This window comes from Dryobates pubescens, chromosome 3 (assembly GCF_014839835.1).
Source record: "Dryobates pubescens isolate bDryPub1 chromosome 3, bDryPub1.pri, whole genome shotgun sequence".
NCBI lineage: Eukaryota > Metazoa > Chordata > Aves > Piciformes > Picidae > Dryobates > Dryobates pubescens.
Window position 1 is genome coordinate 2,073,415 of NC_071614.1, and position 16,803 is coordinate 2,090,217.

General features: G+C 52.9%; 1 protein-coding gene across 2 annotated transcripts in view; it reads right to left on the bottom strand.

Moving 5' to 3' along the window:
• Positions 1–2,810: 2,810 nt before the first annotated feature.
• Positions 2,811–16,803, bottom strand: part of NKAIN3 (sodium/potassium transporting ATPase interacting 3) — a 154,900-nt gene continuing 140,907 nt past the window's right edge. The window contains exons 5-7 of one of the 2 annotated variants that reach the window (XM_054180190.1): positions 16,514–16,574; positions 6,996–7,079; positions 2,811–2,984 (exon numbers count right to left, since the gene is read on the bottom strand). In XM_054180190.1, the coding sequence (XP_054036165.1) occupies positions 2,971–2,984; positions 6,996–7,079; positions 16,514–16,574 (159 nt within the window). In that variant the 3' untranslated portion in view covers positions 2,811–2,970. The remainder of the gene's footprint in view (positions 2,985–6,995; positions 7,080–16,513; positions 16,575–16,803) is intronic. The other variant, XM_054180192.1, reaches the window with a different exon arrangement.

A 16,803-nucleotide genomic window follows, 5' to 3' on the forward strand; every position in this document is an offset into this window, starting at 1 on the left:
CCACTTGAGCTTCCCATGAGTTCCTTGCACTTTCCTAGCTGGTGGCTGTAGTGCTGAGGCACAGAATGCAGATGGGTGATGGATTAGATGAGAAGCAATTACAGAGAAACATGATCTCATGCTTTGATGAGCAGCAGGGTGTGGGGCAAGTTGTCTTGTTCTCTTTGTCCTGCAGATCCTCACTGATAAATTCAAATCTAGATAGCAACACTTCAAACCAGAGAAGAAACAACTGAAGAGCTTCCTTTATGCAAAGTGAAATGAGACTGGAGCACTGCAAAAACAGAGGCAATTAAAAGATGGGGTGGCTCAGCTGCCTGATTAAACAGCCACCAAGATGCATGAGTGACACTCCTCTGCAGTCTTCATGGCTTTGTTTAGTATTTCAAAGCTCCTCAGATGTATAGAAGCCATCTGCTGGCCTCCTATTCACTGAGCCTTGCTGGCTGAGGCATTTGCAGAGCATTTCCATTTGATGCCCCTCACTGTGGAAGTCTGCTCAGGAAGATTTCCAGCAGAAGAAGCTGCTGCTTTCTAGACATCTCTGAGCAGGGCCCAGGCTCCTTTCCTTCCACACCAGCACTCTTCTGCTCACTGCAACTGAGCTGCAGCCTGCTCTGCTGTGATAAATGGCTCTGAGCAAGTGGCAGCAGCCAGGCTGGGGCCTCCTCAACAGGTTTGGGCTACTTAACCTCCTCATTTCTTCAGCATGTTGCAGAAGTCTCCCAGCTGCAGCTCTTGCTCAGCTGGAGGACTGTGGAGGAGGCTGGGACCTAGATTGTGCTGTGGCAGAAGGTGACAGTGTGTGAGCAGTTCCAGCTGGAGGAGGAAGCCATGTGCAGGATGTGGATGTCAGGCAGCCCTGGGAGAGACTCAGCTGGGTGACCATCCCAGCTGGCCAGCTTGGCTCCATCACTCTCAGGAGAGCCTCAGTTCCTCTGAGGGTGCTGGAGCCCTGGAGCAGGCTGCCCAGAGAGGTTGCACAGTCTCCTCCTCTGGAGAGATTCCAAACCCACCTGGACCATGTAATGGTTTTAAACATTGCCTCTCATCCTGTCACTCCCAGCCCTTGTCAGAAGCTCCTCTCCAGCTCTCCTGCAGCCCCCTTCAGGTACTGGCAGGCTGCTCTAAGGTCTCCTTGGAGCCTTCTCTTCTCCAGGCTGAACAGCCCCAGCTCTCCCCTCCAGCCCCCTGATCGTCTTTGTGGCTTCCTCTGGAGCACACAGGTCCATGTTGCTCTTTCTCCTCTGCTGCCCAGCTGTGTGCTGGCATTTCTGCCACTAACCATGAGGTGGCAGAACAGGCACAGCACAGCAGCAGCCACCCTTGGCTTTCAGGCTCCTTGCTACCTCCTGTTTCTCGGCAAGGTCCATGGTAAGGGTGAAAGCCAGGCTGGCAAACTGCTTGAGCTTTTTAGAAGCAAAGACCAATACTCACCTGCATGTTGTGCTGCTCTCACTCCAGCAGCTCACCACTACAGGATGTGAAAGGAACAGCACAATTCTTTCCCTTTTTCTCCCTTCTCCCTTGGCTTTCTGCCATTTAGTTTTGCTTTTATTGTGGTGTCCTTTTTGGCTTAAGCCTGGTTTCCTTCCTGTCCCAAGTCTCTCTTCCTTCACAGGTTTAGTCTCTCCAGGCTTGATTTTTCCATTCAGATTATGGTGATGTAAAATAGAGCCCTCCCCCAGGTGCACTGGGCTCTCTCTTGCACTGGGGAGCCCAGAACTGGACACAACACTCCAGATGTGGCCTGAGCAGGGCAGAGCAGAGGGGGAGAGGTGCACAGATCAGCAGGGAGGTCCTTCCTGACAGTCTCACCAGAGAATCAGAAAGCACAGAAGCAGGAGGAGCCCCCAGTGCTGCTGAAGGCTGGGGCAGGTGGGGGGCACTGTGAAGAGCCCCAGCTGGGTGTCCCAGCTGTGCACAGCACTTGGCAGGGTAATTAAGAGGGAAGAAAGGAAAAGCTCTGTTGAGAAGGCTGCCAGGCCTCCTTTTGGGTCCCCAGAGCCGAGAGCTCTGGCTGGCACTTGCTGCTGGTGGTGACAGGACAGCAAACAAAGCACCACAGGCACACTGCATCTTCTTTCTCCAGAAGTATTTACAGAGAGCTTTACAAATTTTTACACACATCTTTGCAGGTTTACTGGGAAATCAAGAACTAAATCAGTCCCCAGAGGCTTCTAAGGCTTCAGCTGGTGCCTTGCACTGCACTCTCATGCTTGGCTTCTTCCTGGGAAGAAGGGAGGAAGAGGCTTGGAAAATAATGTGCAAATCACAGACATGGAAAGAGCCCTGGGTGGTAGAAGGGCTCCTGGAGAGCCACAGAGCAGCTGTCCTGCTCCTCTTCATCTCCCAGGCAGCTGCTGGGCTCAGGGAAGGAGAGCTGAGGAGAAGGAGCCAAGCATGAATCACAGGAACTAGCTGAGCGCATCAGGTGCTGCAGCAGCTGGGTGAGGAGAGCCACAGCAGGGCCCCCAAGGCTGGGAGAGGACACTCTGAATCCTAAACACTGAAATGATCCTTTGCACACCTCCAGGGCTTGGCTCCTGGAGCCAGACTGACTCTTTACTGACACAATCTCAACCGGGCACAGGATGATTCTATCAGTCGCCAAAACCCCTGCCTGGCTGGGGGAGGGGCTGGCCCTCCTGCCCAGCTCCCACAGCTGGTTTTGGTTTTCATGCCTTCCCCACTACATGTTGTAAAAATACTGACCTCAAACTAGAAAACCCCCCAGTGTACAGTTTACAGCTGTCCATGGAAGCAAATCATTCCCAACCTCCCAAGAGCAGCCCTACACGGAGCTAGGACATAAACCAAGGCTGATGGATGACACTGAGCTGCTGGGAAGAAGCAGCCAGTGAGAGACAGCTGCTGGGTTCCCTCCAGAAGGGTGAGTCCCAAGGCTGGCCTTGTCCTCTCCAAGGTGTTTCTTCAGCTGCAGCAGCAGAGGTCTGGGCTCCCTGCTCGTCATTTGCTCCGACCTGAAAAGCAGAACAGGGGAAGGAGTTGGCAAAGGGAAAGCTGCTGAGCTCTGAGGTGGAAATTCACACCCCTGGCAGGCTGCTGACTAAGGGACCACTGGGTAAATCACCTCTGCTCACCAATGTCCTCAGCTGGAAGACCCAGATGAAAGGTCAGAGATCAGTGACAACCCTTTCAGGGAAGAAAGGTCTCCTGATACCCAAACTAACTCCCCCCAGCACAACCTCAGGCTGTTTCTTCTTGTCCTGTCACTTGTTCCTAGGGAGCAGAGCCCAGCCCCCACCTGGCTCCAGCCTCCTTTCAGGAGCTGTAGAGAGCAATGAGGTCTCCCCTCAGCCTCCTTTTCTGCAGACTAAACAGCCCCTCTAGGTCTAAGGTCTCCCTGGAGCCTTCTCCAGGCTGAACAGCCTCAACTCCCTCAGCCTGTCCCATAGCTGAAGTGCTCCATTTTTCCAGTCTTCTTTGTGGTCTCCTCTGGACCCTCTCCATCAGGTCCCTGTCCTTCCTGTCTTGAGGGCTGTCCCCAGCAGTGCAGGTGAGGTCTCACCAGAGTAGAGCAGAGTGGCAGAATCTCCTCTCTCAACCTGAGTCCAGGTGCTTCAGTCTCAAAGAGAGGATGATGATTGTTTTCCCACTCCCATTCTTAGCTCCTGCCTTACACCTCTCAAACTGCCTGCTCCAGGGCACAGATCCTGCTTCTCCTTGTCCAGTCCCCTAATGGAGTTGCAGGAAAGAAGAGCAAACAGAGCAGCTAGGATCATTCATATCTGCATTTGAAAACAGTCCCCCTGAGAGCAGGTTCAAATTGAGCCTCTGCTGAGGGCTGGAAAGGGAAAGCCAAGCTTAGACTTGCTACTCATTGATGATGATGGCAGCACTAAGCAGAGGTAAGAGGAGTACTTGATAGCACCAGATTGTCTTCTGCACAGCTTGGGTGAGGCCACAGAACTGTGTTTAGTTAATTTATGAACTAAATAAGGGCACTCAGAGGGGCTGAGGAGAAGGGAGGTGCAGCCAAGCTGTCATCTGTCAAAGCACCCTGCTCATTGGCCCCAGGATGAAAGTGTGGGCAGAGCTGTAACCTCGACTAAGGCTTGGGATGTGTTTGAACAGACCTGCTTCATCTGCAGTCCTGGAGCACAGAAATGAGAGGTTTGCACAGCCTGGCCACCAGAAGGGATAAAAGGGACTCTCAGACTGTGTGTAACTGCTACAAACAGCAACTAACTTAGCAAAGGAAGTCAAGAAGGCTGCAGAGAGAGAAGCACCTGCCAGGCTGTGGCACAATCCAGTGACCAAGTGTTGCTACCAATTTTGACTTCTAATTCAGACTTGGAGCACTGAGAGTATTGTTCCTCCCTGCTTAGGTAAAGATCTCTCTCTCTCTGTCTCATTTTTCTCCCAGTTTTAGACTCCTGGCAGTAAGAAAGAGGCCACAGAGGCTCCTCCCAGCTGCACAAGGAAATCACAGAAGTCATCACAGAGTGTCAGGGGTTGGAAGGCACCTCCAGAGATCATCCAGTCCAACCCCCCTGCCAGAGCAGGGGCACCCAGGGAGGTCACACAGGAACACATCCAGGTGGGTTTGGAAAGCCTCCAGAGCAGGAGACTCCACAACCTCTCTGGGCAGCCTGCTCCAGGGCTCAGCACCCTCACAGGGACAAAGTTTTCCCTTCTGTTCCCATGGAGCCTCCTCTGCTCCAGCTTGTCCCCTCTGCCCCTTGTGTTGTCCTTGGGCATCCCTGAGCAGAGCCTGGCTCCAGCCCTGCACATCTTTACCAACAGCAATGAGGGCAGCCCTGAGGTTCCTCTGCTCCAAGCTCCAAGCCCCAGAGCTCCCTCAGCCTGTGCTCACAGGAGATGTTCCACTGCCTGCAGCAGTTCTGTGGCTCTCTGCTGGACTCTTTCAAGCAGTTCCCTGAGATCCTTCTTGAGCTGAGGGGCCCAGAGCTGGGCACAGCATTCCAGATGTGGCCTCAGCAGGGCAGAGGGCAAAGGGGAAGATGCCATGTATCCTCCAGCACTGCAGGCTCACCAACAACCTCAACAGCCTTTGGGCTGCTGAACCAGAATCTGCTGTCAGAGAACAAACTCTCAGGGTCTGTGACTTTCCTACTGCAAAGCAATCAGCATATTTGTAAGTCTGTTGTGAAAATGCCTTCCCCCCGCCCCTTTATTCACCCAATATTTTACACCCCAGTGCAGGTGAAAAGATTAAAATGGAGAGGTTTGAATGTTGTAGCTGTGGCTTTCTTCCTCCTGGAGACCAGTTTGATACCAATTTCTTTCCCCCTAACTCTAACAGCTAATTCAGAGTGGTCACCCCCCCTTTTGCTGTCACCTTCCCCTCAGAACATGCCACAGAGCAGGCATTTCATGAGCTCTTGGTGACAGATTCCCAGGCAGAGGGTGGCCTGAGTGCAGGGTCAGAATGTTCCTTGCTTCATTTTGTTGCCTTGATGTGGTATTTCCTCCTGCTCTAAGACACTGAGGAAGGGATTTTCCCCTCTCCCTTTGAGCCTTCATAATCCTACCACATCCTTCACTGAATCTGAGTAACATGCCTGTTGTCATCTCTGCCAACTGAAAGCTGCAGCATGAGTAAAACAGACTTGAAACCATGGGAAAAAAAGAAAAGAGGATGAAGTCAGAAGGGAAGCTGAGGTGCCAAGGGCCAGCTGGATGTATTTGGTGGGCACTTGTCCACTTCCAATTCAAACTGCCCAAACTGGATTGGATTTCACTAAATACACCAGGGAAAAAACCCAACCTTCAGACCCATTTTGGTTCTGCTGCTGGGGGAGTAAAGTGCAGTGAGGTCATTAAATCAGTTTGAGGGGTGGGTTTCATGTTGCTTTGGAGGTGCAGGGAAGGCCTGAGGGTAAGAAAGCAGCAGGGCAGCCACTTCCTAGCATCCAAGCAGAGTTTCCAAGTGAGCATCTCCTGCTTTACCACTAAGGCTTTCAAATGGACATTGAAAGGCAGCATCAGGGCAGCAGCCACTGCCAGGTATCTAAGAAGGGTTTCATAGGTTCACAGCAAGGTTTGGGTTGGAAGAGACCTTAGAGATCATCCAGTCCCAGTGCCCTGCCATGGGCAAGGACACCTCCCACTGGATCAGACTGCTCAAGGCCTCATCCAACCTGGCCTTGAGCACCTCCAGGGAGGGAGCAGCCTGGACAGTTGCCAGGCACTTGGTGCCATGGTTTAGTCATGAGGTCTGTGGTGACATGTTGGACTCGATGAGCTTTGAGGTCTCTTCCAAGCTTGGGGATGCTGTGATCTTTCTGTTTTCCCAATAAGCCTTTGGAATGGTATCTGTCTGAATGTGCCTGGGCCTCTGCAGCTACTGCTCCTGTCTCTCCACAGCTCAGTGCCATCAGAGATTTGGTTAGGTTGGGAAAGACCTCCAGGATCATCAAATCATAGAGTGGTTTGGGTTGGAAGGGACCTTCAAAGGTCCTTGAGTCCAACCCTCAACTGATTCCAAACCAAAAGAGTGGAGATGCATCCAAACTTACTTGCTAGGTTATAGAGCAGGAGAAGTCTGGGGGCCAGCTAAGTGGTGACCAAGGGATGATGAACTTGTAGTGAAGCTCTGCGGGTGGATTTTAAGCAACTGATGGAAAATCCACCACCTCCTTACCCAAAAGCCATCTTCTGCTTTGCCACCAAGGGGTTCATCTCACTAAGGTGTATGCAGCAGCAGAGCAGCAGCCCAAACCCAGCTCTTTTCTCCCTGAAGAACCAGCAGGGAACCAATGCCATCCTGCACTGAGAGCCTCTGCTGGAGGCAGGCAGGGTGAGATCTCCTAATCCCTGCTTTGGCAGCTGGCTCATCGATGCCAAAGGGCCCTCACTCACGTGGTCCAGGTGGATTCGGTTTTAATTGAGTGCTGATGGAAAGGTAATTAAGTTATTAGTAACCTGATGCCCAGATTGGTGCAGGAGAAGGTTAGCTTGCAGTCCAGTTAGAAGGATTAATGTGGTCCACAGGACCTGAACCTTACCTACAGGCTTTACAGGCTTTAACTCAACATGTTCCTGGGGGGGCTGGCGGTAGGAGTATGACTCAAGTCCACCTATGAAATCAACTGCAAATACAACAAGAGTGCCAGCAATGAGCAAGTGGGAATGAGAAGAGGTCAACTGAAAGAGATGTGGACACATTGTGTTAAAAAAGAAAGGCAATGCACACACAGGAAATAAACTGAGCTGGGAGCCAGCCCAGCCCTGGTCCTGCTCACTGCTGTCCCTTCCCAGCCCTGGTCCTGCTCACTGCTGTCCCTTCCCAGCCCTGGTCCTGCTCACTGCTGTCCCTTCCCAGCCCTGGTCCTGCTCACTGCTGTCCCTTCCCAGCCCTGGTCCTGCTCACTGCTGTCCCTTCCCAGCCCTGGTCCTGCTCACTGCTGTCCCTTCCCAGCCCTGGTCCTGCTCACTGCTGTCCCTTCCCAGCCCTGGTCCTGCTCACTGCTGCCCCTTCCCAGCCCTGGTCCTGCTCACTGCTGTCCCTTCCCAGCTCAGCCTCTGCTCACTGCTGTCCCTTCCCAGCCCTGGTCCTGCTCACTGCTGTCCCTTCCCAGCCCTGGTCCTGCTCACTGCTGTCCCTTCCCAGCCCTGGTCCTGCTCACTGCTGCCCCTTCCCAGCCCTGGTCCTGCTCACTGCTGTCCCTTCCCAGCTCAGCCTCTGCTCACTGCTGTCCCTTCCCAGCCCTGGTCCTGCTCACTGCTGTCCCTTCCCAGCCCTGGTCCTGCTCACTGCTGTCCCTTCCCAGCCCTGGTCCTGCTCACTGCTGCCCCTTCCCAGCCCTGGTCCTGCTCACTGCTGTCCCTTCCCAGCCCTGGTCCTGCTCACTGCTGTCCCTTCCCAGCCCTGGTCCTGCTCACTGCTGTCCCTTCCCAGCCCTGGTCCTGCTCACTGCTGTCCCTTCCCAGCCCTGGTCCTGCTCACTGCTGTCCCTTCCCAGCCCTGGTCCTGCTCACTGCTGCCCCTTCCCAGCCCTGGTCCTGCTCACTTCTGTCCCTTCCCAGCCCTGGTCCTGCTCACTGCTGCCCCTTCCCAGCTCAGCCTCTGCTCACTGCTGTCCCTTCCCAGCTCAGCCTCTGCTCACTGCTGCCCCTTCCCAGCCCTGGTCCTGCTCACTGCTGTCCCTTCCCAGCTCAGCCTCTGCTCACTGCTGTCCCTTCCCAGCCCTGGTCCTGCTCACTGCTGCCCCTTCCCAGCCCTGGTCCTGCTCACTGCTGTCCCTTCCCAGCCCTGGTCCTGCTCACTGCTGTCCCTTCCCAGCCCTGGTCCTGCTCACTTCTGTCCCTTCCCAGCCCTGGTCCTGCTCACTGCTGCCCCTTCCCAGCTCAGCCTCTGCTCACTGCTGTCCCTTCCCAGCTCAGCCTCTGCTCACTGCTGCCCCTTCCCAGCCCTGGTCCTGCTCACTGCTGTCCCTTCCCAGCTCAGCCTCTGCTCACTGCTGTCCCTTCCCAGCTCAGCCTCTGCTCACTGCTGTCCCTTCCCAGCTCAGCCTCTGCTCACTGAGGCACTCCATGAAGTTCAGGGCAGCTTTGCTCAGCCAGGGGCTGCTGCTAGCAGGCAGAAGCTGATGGGGACAGCTCCTGCCAAGGGCTGGGCTGCACAAAACCTCTGCCTCAGACTTGCTCCTGGGCACACCAAGGGCACTGCCACAGCTTGTGCCACACCTTGGGGGGCAGCAAGGCAGAGGTGGCAGCTGTGGGGAGGAGCAGCCAGGGCAGGAGACCCTCAACTGTCCACCAAGGGACTGCAGCCCATGGATGGCATCTTCAGGAGAGGGCTGAGGGATCACCAGGGCCAAGCCTCTGCTTCCCTGGCTGATGTCCCAGGAGGACTCTGTCCCTTCTGCCTTCCATCCTGATGCCTGTGTGCCTGAATCCATTTCCCATCTGCCATGGAGCCCAGTCTGGACTCTGTCCCCAGCATCAGTGGTGCCAAAGGTGCCATCATTGCCCCCAGCCCTAACCCCTGAGAGCAGGTGAAGCTGCTGTGGGAACTCTTAGAGAAGGCTCCATGCTCTGTTATTCTTGGGGTGCATTTGTGCTGGATTTGTTGGTCAGGTGAAAGCAGCCTCCTCCATCTGTGCCTATATGGGCAGACAGGCAACAGCCCCACGGAGAGCTGAGATCCTCATTGTGTTCATTGCCATATGAGCAGCTAATGAGCACCACCAGCCCCTTCCCAGGCCAGGTATGGATTAGGCAGACAAAGAGAGTGCTCATCAGGGCTGAGGAGGTGGGGAGTGAGGCTCCTAGACTGAAGGGCTGATGAAACACCCTCTGAAAGCTGTGGAGATGCTCCTGCTGATTGTAGTTGCTCTCCTCTTGAGTCCAGGGCAGGGGCAGCCTGGCTAAAGACTGAACTTGATGCACTTCAATCAGAGAACAGATTCCTTCCATCCTGGTTGACATTTGCTGCACTTTGCCCTGCTCTCTCAGAAAGCTTTTTAAAGAGGTGTTTTTAATGCTGTTCTTCTGCTGGGGATGTGCTGGGAGGGGTTACAAAGCATGGCTGGGAGATCATGCACCACTTCAGCACCACCCCTCAGCAGCCACAAGCACCACTGTGAGCAAGGAGAGTCTGAAGGAAGTGCTCCTCCTACCACCAAAGCTTCTGTGCTGCCCACCCTGGCCTGGCTTGGGCTGACAGAGCCAACAGGTTTGCCAGCACCATCCAAGATGTGAGGGGAGCTGCTCAGACCTGTTCAGCTCAGGCTTTCTCCCCAGCCTGTTGCACAGTGCTGAAGAGAATAGGGAATAGAATAGGAATAGAATAGGGAATAGAATAGAATAGAATAGAATAGAATAGAATAGAATAGAATAGAATAGAATAGAATAGAATAGAATAGGAATAAGAATAAGAATAAGAATAGGAATAGGAATAGGAAATAGAATAGAATAGAATAGAATGGAATAGAATGGAATAGAATTAACAAGGCTGGAAAATACCTCAGAGATCACCAAGTCCAACCTGTCACCCAACACCATCTGATCAACTAAACCATGGCACCAAGTGCCTCATCCAGGCTCCTCTTAAACACCTCCAGGGATGGTGACTCCACCACCTCCCTGGGCAGCACATCCCAATGGCCAATCTCTCTATGAAGAATTTCTTCCTCACCTCCAGCCTAAACCTCCCCTGGCACAGCTTGAGACTGTGTCCCCTTGTTCTGGCACTGGGTGCCTGGCAGAAGAGCCCAACCCCCACCTGTCTACAGCCTCCCTTCAGGGAGTTGTAGAGAGCCATAAGGTCTCTCCCCTGAGCCTCCTCTTCTGCAGGCTAAGCAACCCCAGCTCCCTCAGCCTCTCCTCCCAGGGCTGTGCTCCAGACCCCTCCCCAGCTTGGTTGAGTCCAGCTTCACATTGATCTGAAGCTAATTCTCGGGGCAAGAAGCTGCTCTGGCACCCGAGGGGAGGATGGGATGTGCCATTTTTCACCCTCCACTCCACGGTGTGGCTGATAGCTCTTTGATGTGAGGATTCAGCAGCAGCTGTTATGAGTTATGGCTTCCTTTTGCCTTGGAAGAAAACCTCCCCCTGCTTTTACCTGAGCTTTTCAGCACCTCATAAACTGCCCAGCACTACAGCCACCAATGGCCACCAAACCTAGGAGTCAGAGCTGTGCTTTTTCATTCCATTCCCCTGCAGACATCTCAGGCACCCACCTTTGCTCCAATGCTTTAAGCTCAGCCTTGTTGTTGCAGCATGCATCCCCTTAGCTCAACCAGCCCAAAGGAAACAGCAGCAACACTTGCAGAGGTTTCCCAAGGGGGGCAGGAGGGGGGAAGCATCAGTTTAAGGATGATCTCAATTAATTGATTGTGTTTATTTCTGGCTTGGTTAATGGGTTGTGGATAATTTCTGCCAGGCTACATTAATGAACTTCAGAAAGTTGGAGAAGCCTTGGGGGGAAAAAAAAAATGAATTAAGGGAGGGGAAAAAAAGGAGGCCAAAAAAAAAGGCAAGCAAAGCCCAGGGCATTCTCTGTAGAGTTTTCTAACTCTACACATTTGAAACAAAGGCAGCCAAAAACCCAAGCCACAGCTTGTTAGCAAAAGGGATCCTCAGCCACCAAACATGGAGCCCCCCATGGAGCCCTGGCCTTAACTACAGCCAGGCACTGAGAGAGTCCCAAGGAGAGGATTTTTGAGCAGCCCACAGACAGCAGCAGGCTGCAGCAGCGCTTCTGTTGGCTGCAGCTGGCTGCCACAGGCCCAGGGAGCTGCTCTCTCCTGGTCTCACCTCCTTGTGTGCTCTTGCCAGAGGCTGCCTGGCCGGGGTGAGCTGCTCCTGTGGAGTTCACTGCCTGCAGGGTGTGGAAGTGCAAAGCTGTGCTCTGAGGGGGTCCCTTCCAGGGATGTGCATTCACTCCTGGCCCCTGTCAGGGATGCTGCCTGACTGGGAGCAGGGCAAGAGGCTGCTGGCTGCAGAGAGCCATCTGCAGGGCTCCTCTCTTCTGCCCAGGTGGCATTCAGAGTTGTCTTTGATAGAATTGGTTTGGCTGGAAGAGACCTTTAAGATCACAGACTCCAACATTAAGCCAGCACTGCCAGGGCACCTCTAAGCCATGACCCTCAGCACCACATCCTTTCAATCCATTACATGAAGCTGGGGAAGGGTCTGGAGAACAGGGCTGGGGAGGAAGGAGCAGCTGAGGGGACTGGGGTTGTCTAGCCTGGAGAAAAAGAGGCTGAGGAGAGACCTCATTGCCCTCTACAGCTCCCTGAGAGGAGGCTGCACTGAGGTAGGGATCAGGCTCCCAAGGAACAAGTGACAGAACAAGAGGAAATGGCCTCAAGCTGTGCCAGTGGATGTTTAGGTTGGACATGAGGAACAATTTCTTCCCCAAAAGGGAGGTCCTGTCACTGCCAGGTCTTTGCAGCATCCCAGCAGCAGCTTCTCCTTTATGCTGAGGACGAAAGAAGCCAAAGGAGAAGCAGAGCCAGCAGCAGTGGTGTGGCACTGGGACTGCTGCTCTGTCTCTATCAAGTCCTAGCAGATGGTAATCAGGTTAAAACAGGATGAAGTGGGAGAAAATTACTGAGAGACAACCTTTTACTTAAGCTTTCATTACTAGAAGCTAGAAGGGGAATACTTAGGGTTCCACAGTAATTATTAAGGTTTTTCATCCTAGTCTTCATCCATTGAGACAGATGGTGGCATTAAAAGCTGCCCTGGCTCCTGAGCACCACACTGCTCTGCAAGGCCGAGCTGAAGGAACCCTCCTCTGCCCAGCTGCCTTCAAAAGGGCCCTGCTGCAGAAATTTTACCTCCCTTCTGCTCTTTAACTCTCTCACTGTTGTAACATCTGAGACTTTAACATCAGACATTCAAGAGACAGGATTTTCCAAGGGCATGGCTGTCCAGTGTGATGAAAAACAGCATGGGGAGGATCAAAGTTGTTAGACAGTGGCTCAGGTCTTCTCATCCCAGATCCCCAAATCATCCAATATGAAAGTGCCTTTCCAGAATGTTCCCTGTGCCATGTCTCTGAAAGCTGCCTACAGACATCCTGTCCCAGGGCTGAAGTTAAAGAGCAGACCCAGAGGGGATCAGAGCAATGCCCAGCAAGAACCTAAGGGCAGGGGGCAAGAGGATGGGGCCAGAGTCTTGTCAGTGGTGCCCAGGGGTAGGACAAGGGGCAGAGGGCACAAACTGGAGCCCAGGAGGAGAAACCTCCTTGGTGTGAGGGTGCTGGAGGCCTGGAGCAGGCTGCCCAGAGAGGTTGTGGAGTCTCCTTCTCTGGAGAGCTTCCAACCCCCCCTGGCCATTGTGCTCCTGGGCAAGCTGCTGTGGGTGCCCTGCTGGAGCAGGGGGTTGGACTGGATGAGCTCCAGAGGTCCCTTCCAACTGAGATCCAACTGAGGTCCCATCCATGCTGAGACTCTGTGAATTCACCCCCAGTGCAGAGCCTGACTGATCCCTCCCTGGCTCACCACACTCACTGCAGGCTCACTCTCCCCAGCCCACCAGCAGCTCTTATTACAAGGCAGAGCTCTGGGGTGTGATGTGCAAGCTGGGAGATCATCACTCAAGCAACAGCAGCAATGCAATGGATATCCCCTGAGCTGAGGCACTGGCAGAACTCATCTGGCTGTAAGCTGGGGGCTAGGGGAGGTGGCATTTACACAGCAGAGCAGGAGCCTGAGAAGTTTCTCTTCCAGCTCCACAAATTAGAAGTGACACAGAGCTGTTGCTGTGTGGAAGTGGAGGAGCAAGGAGATTGGTACTAGAAGTGGAAAATGGGTTTGTAAAGAGGTTTCACTTGAATGGAGGAGCTGGGTGGAAGGAAGGGACAGCAATGGGCACCACTTAGGGCTGTAGATGATCTCCAGAGGTCCCTTCCAAGCCTACCTGCCTGTGGCTCTGGAGGTGATGTCAAGTGGAAAGCTCAGGAGAGGGATGCTGGATGCTGGAGTGAGATTGATCTAACAATAGCTGCAACTGCAGTGAAAAGGCTGAGCTGCTGGGGGCTGGGGCAGCATCCACTTAGAAGCAGATTTAATTAAAAGGGAAAGGCCAAGGAGGTGAAAGGTGGAGACTAAACCAGAATCAATATTAAATTAGCTAAGGAGAAGCTTGAATCAAATCAGCTGTTGAGAAGAAAAAGGAAGAAAGGGCACAGTGAATATTTGGGAGGGGGAAAGCAGTGCATGGAGCCAGGAGATGCCAAGGAACTCTCAATGAAAAAATCTGTCCCCTCTAATCTGACTTCTTGATTCCAGTTTGATTAGGGTGTTGATTGTGACAGTAGTCAAGAAATAAAGGAAGGTCTGATCCCTACAGTAAGGACCGAGAGTTAGATGCCTACAAGTAACTAAATGCCATCTCTCTGGGCACAAACTGGAGCCCAGGAGGTTCCACCTGGACAGGAGGAGAAACTTCTTTGGTGTGAGGCTGCTGGAGGCCTGGAGCAGGCTGCCCAGGGAGGTTGTGGAGTCTCCTTCTCTGGAGAGCTTCCAACCCACCCCAGCCATTGTGCTCCTGGGGAAGCTGCTGTGGGTGCCCTGCTGGAGCAGGAGAGTTGGACTGTATGCTCTCCAGAGGTCCCTTCCAACCCCACCCTGCTGGGATCCTGTCACCTTTTGGTGTTTCAGTCTTGCTTTCCCTCTAAATGTTGTGGTTTCATGGCAGAATCTCTCCTTTTCCTCGTGCAGTTTGTGTGCAGCTCAGCTCCCACTGCACAGACTGAGGTGCAGGAGAGAGCTATCACTTCTGACACAGGTCAATGCTCTATTTATCAAGCAGCAATGTTGCCATCAACTCTTTCTCCAGACAGCCCAGAAGCTATTCAGCAGCTTGATGCTGATTTTACCAAGGCTGGTTTGCCTGCCCTCCAGACCCTGCTTTCTCAAACCCATTCAGCAGCTCCAACAAAGCTGCTCCAAGCTGCTGGGCTCCTTTCTGGGGGGAGGAAATGATTCCCAAGCAGGACAGTGAGAGGGTTTTATGATTACAGATTCCACATAGTCTGTCCTTTTGGAAAAGGGCTTAGAGAGCTTGATAGACCCAGAGGGGAAGAAATGCCAGTATGAAGGGAAGAGATATAAATAGAGTTTTTCATTAGGCTGAACGATGGCAAGGATTAACCTCCCTCCAGCAGCGTGCCTTTTGCATGTCTGCTTGCTCATTCCTCCTGACCTGCTCTCTTCTTCCTCCCAAGGAAAAGTTAACTGCAGTCTGAAGCCCAGGGAAGGTGAGCCAGAGCTGGAAAGAAAGGTTTCCCCAAGCACTCTCACTGTTCTGAAGTGTCCATCAGCTGAAATGCCAGGCTCCAAAGCCACTGAAGCACTGCACAGAGGCTAACCAGGCAGCTATCAGTAATTTTTAAGTCTGCCTGGTGGGTTTCAGAGCAAGGAGTGGGGTTAACTTATGCACTGAATATTGCAGAGTGCATTTCATTAGGGAGGCTTTGCCTCTGAGGTGGTTGAGGATTTATTCCCTGCAAATAGAGGGTAAAGTAGGGGCAGCTACCAGGGAAAAGCAGCTGCTGCACCATGGTGAAATGCACAGAATTGCCCTGTGCTTGCAGTTTCTTGGGCTTTTAGCTCTAGAGGCCCCTTCCAACCCATACCATCCATTGATTCCATGATTCTCTGATCCTATGATTCCATGAGTCAATGATTCTATGACTCCATGATTCCCTGATCCCATGACTCAATGACTCCATGATTCCCTGATTCCCTGACTTAATGACTCCATGATTCCATGACTCAGTGACTCCATGTTTCCCTGATTCCATGATTCTATGACTCCATGATTCCCTGATTCCATGATTCCCTGATTCCATGACTTAATGACTCCATGATTCCATGACTCAGTGACTCCATGATTCCCTGATTCCCTGATTCAATGATTCCCTGATTCCATGACTCAGTGACTCCATGATTCCCTGATTCAATGATTCCATGATTCCATGACTCAGTGACTCCATGATTCCATGATTCCCTGACTTAATGACTCCATGATTCCCTGATTCTATGACTTAATGACTCCATGATTCCATGACTCAGTGACTCCATGATTCCCTGATTCCATGATTCTATGACTCCATGATTCCCTGATTCCCTGATTCCATGACTCAATGACTCCCTGATTCCCTGACTCAATGACTCCCTGATTCCCTGATTCCATGACTCAATGGCTCCCTGATTGCATGATTCCATGACTCCATGATTCCCTGATTCCATGATTCTCACTCCATGATACCCTGATTCCATGACTCAGTGGTTCCCTGACTCCATGATTCCCTGATGTCATGACTCCCTGCCTCCCTGATTCCAGGACTCAATGACTCCATGATTCTATCATTCTATGATTCCATTCCATGATTCCATGATGCTAGGTTTCCATTCCATGCCTTCTGACCAACACTTCTGTCCATCCAAAGTGACACTGTCCTGACTGGGCCCTCTGGATCTGTGCCTGAGCTTTCGATGGCTACAGGCAGCTTGAGGAGAAGGGCTGAGCATTTTAGATGGCCCTTAGCTCCTTGTAAGTATCTGAGCCTTGGTACTGCACCTGGCAGATGGTTTGGTTTGTCTCCACTTCACTGCTGGCTGGGAGCAGCAGGCTCAGGGATGTAAATGTAACTGTGGATACAGCAGGAGTTAAGTACCCATGCAACACGTGGCTCATGGAAGGGGTTCAGAGAGTCATGGAGTGGTTTGGGGTGGAAGGGACCTTAGAGATCATCCAGTTCCAACCCCCCTACCACGGGCAGGGACACCTCCCACTAGATCACATTGCTCAAGGCCTCATCCCACCTGGGCTTCAACACCTCCAGGAAGGGGACATCCACAACCTGCCTGGGCACCCTGTTCCAGTTTACCAAGTACCATCCTGACACCTAGACCAGGTGGTAGCACCTGAGTCAGTCCATCGTTGAGCACAGCTGCCCTGTGCTCAAATGCCAGCTTCTGCCCTCTGTCAGGCTTTGCTCCTGGGTTGGGCAGTGAGTGCCAGACCAAGTCTCACCCCAGGAGCTGTGGGTGGCAGTACTTACAGCTGTCCTCCTCCTCCATGAAGATGCTGATCACGTAGCAGGCATAGACAAACCCCACCAGCTGCAAGAGAGGAGAGGAGAGGCAGGAGTCAGGACACAGCAAACACTCAGGAAGGTTTAGCACAATGCTGAATGAAGTTCCACAAGGGCAGGTGTAGGGTCCTGCACCAGCACAGGGGAGGGGTGGCCCGCTGGGAAGCAGCCCCAAGGAGGACTGGAGCAACAAGCACAGCATGAGCCAGCAGTGTGCCCCTGTGGCCAAGGAGGCCAATGGTCTCCTAGGGTGGATT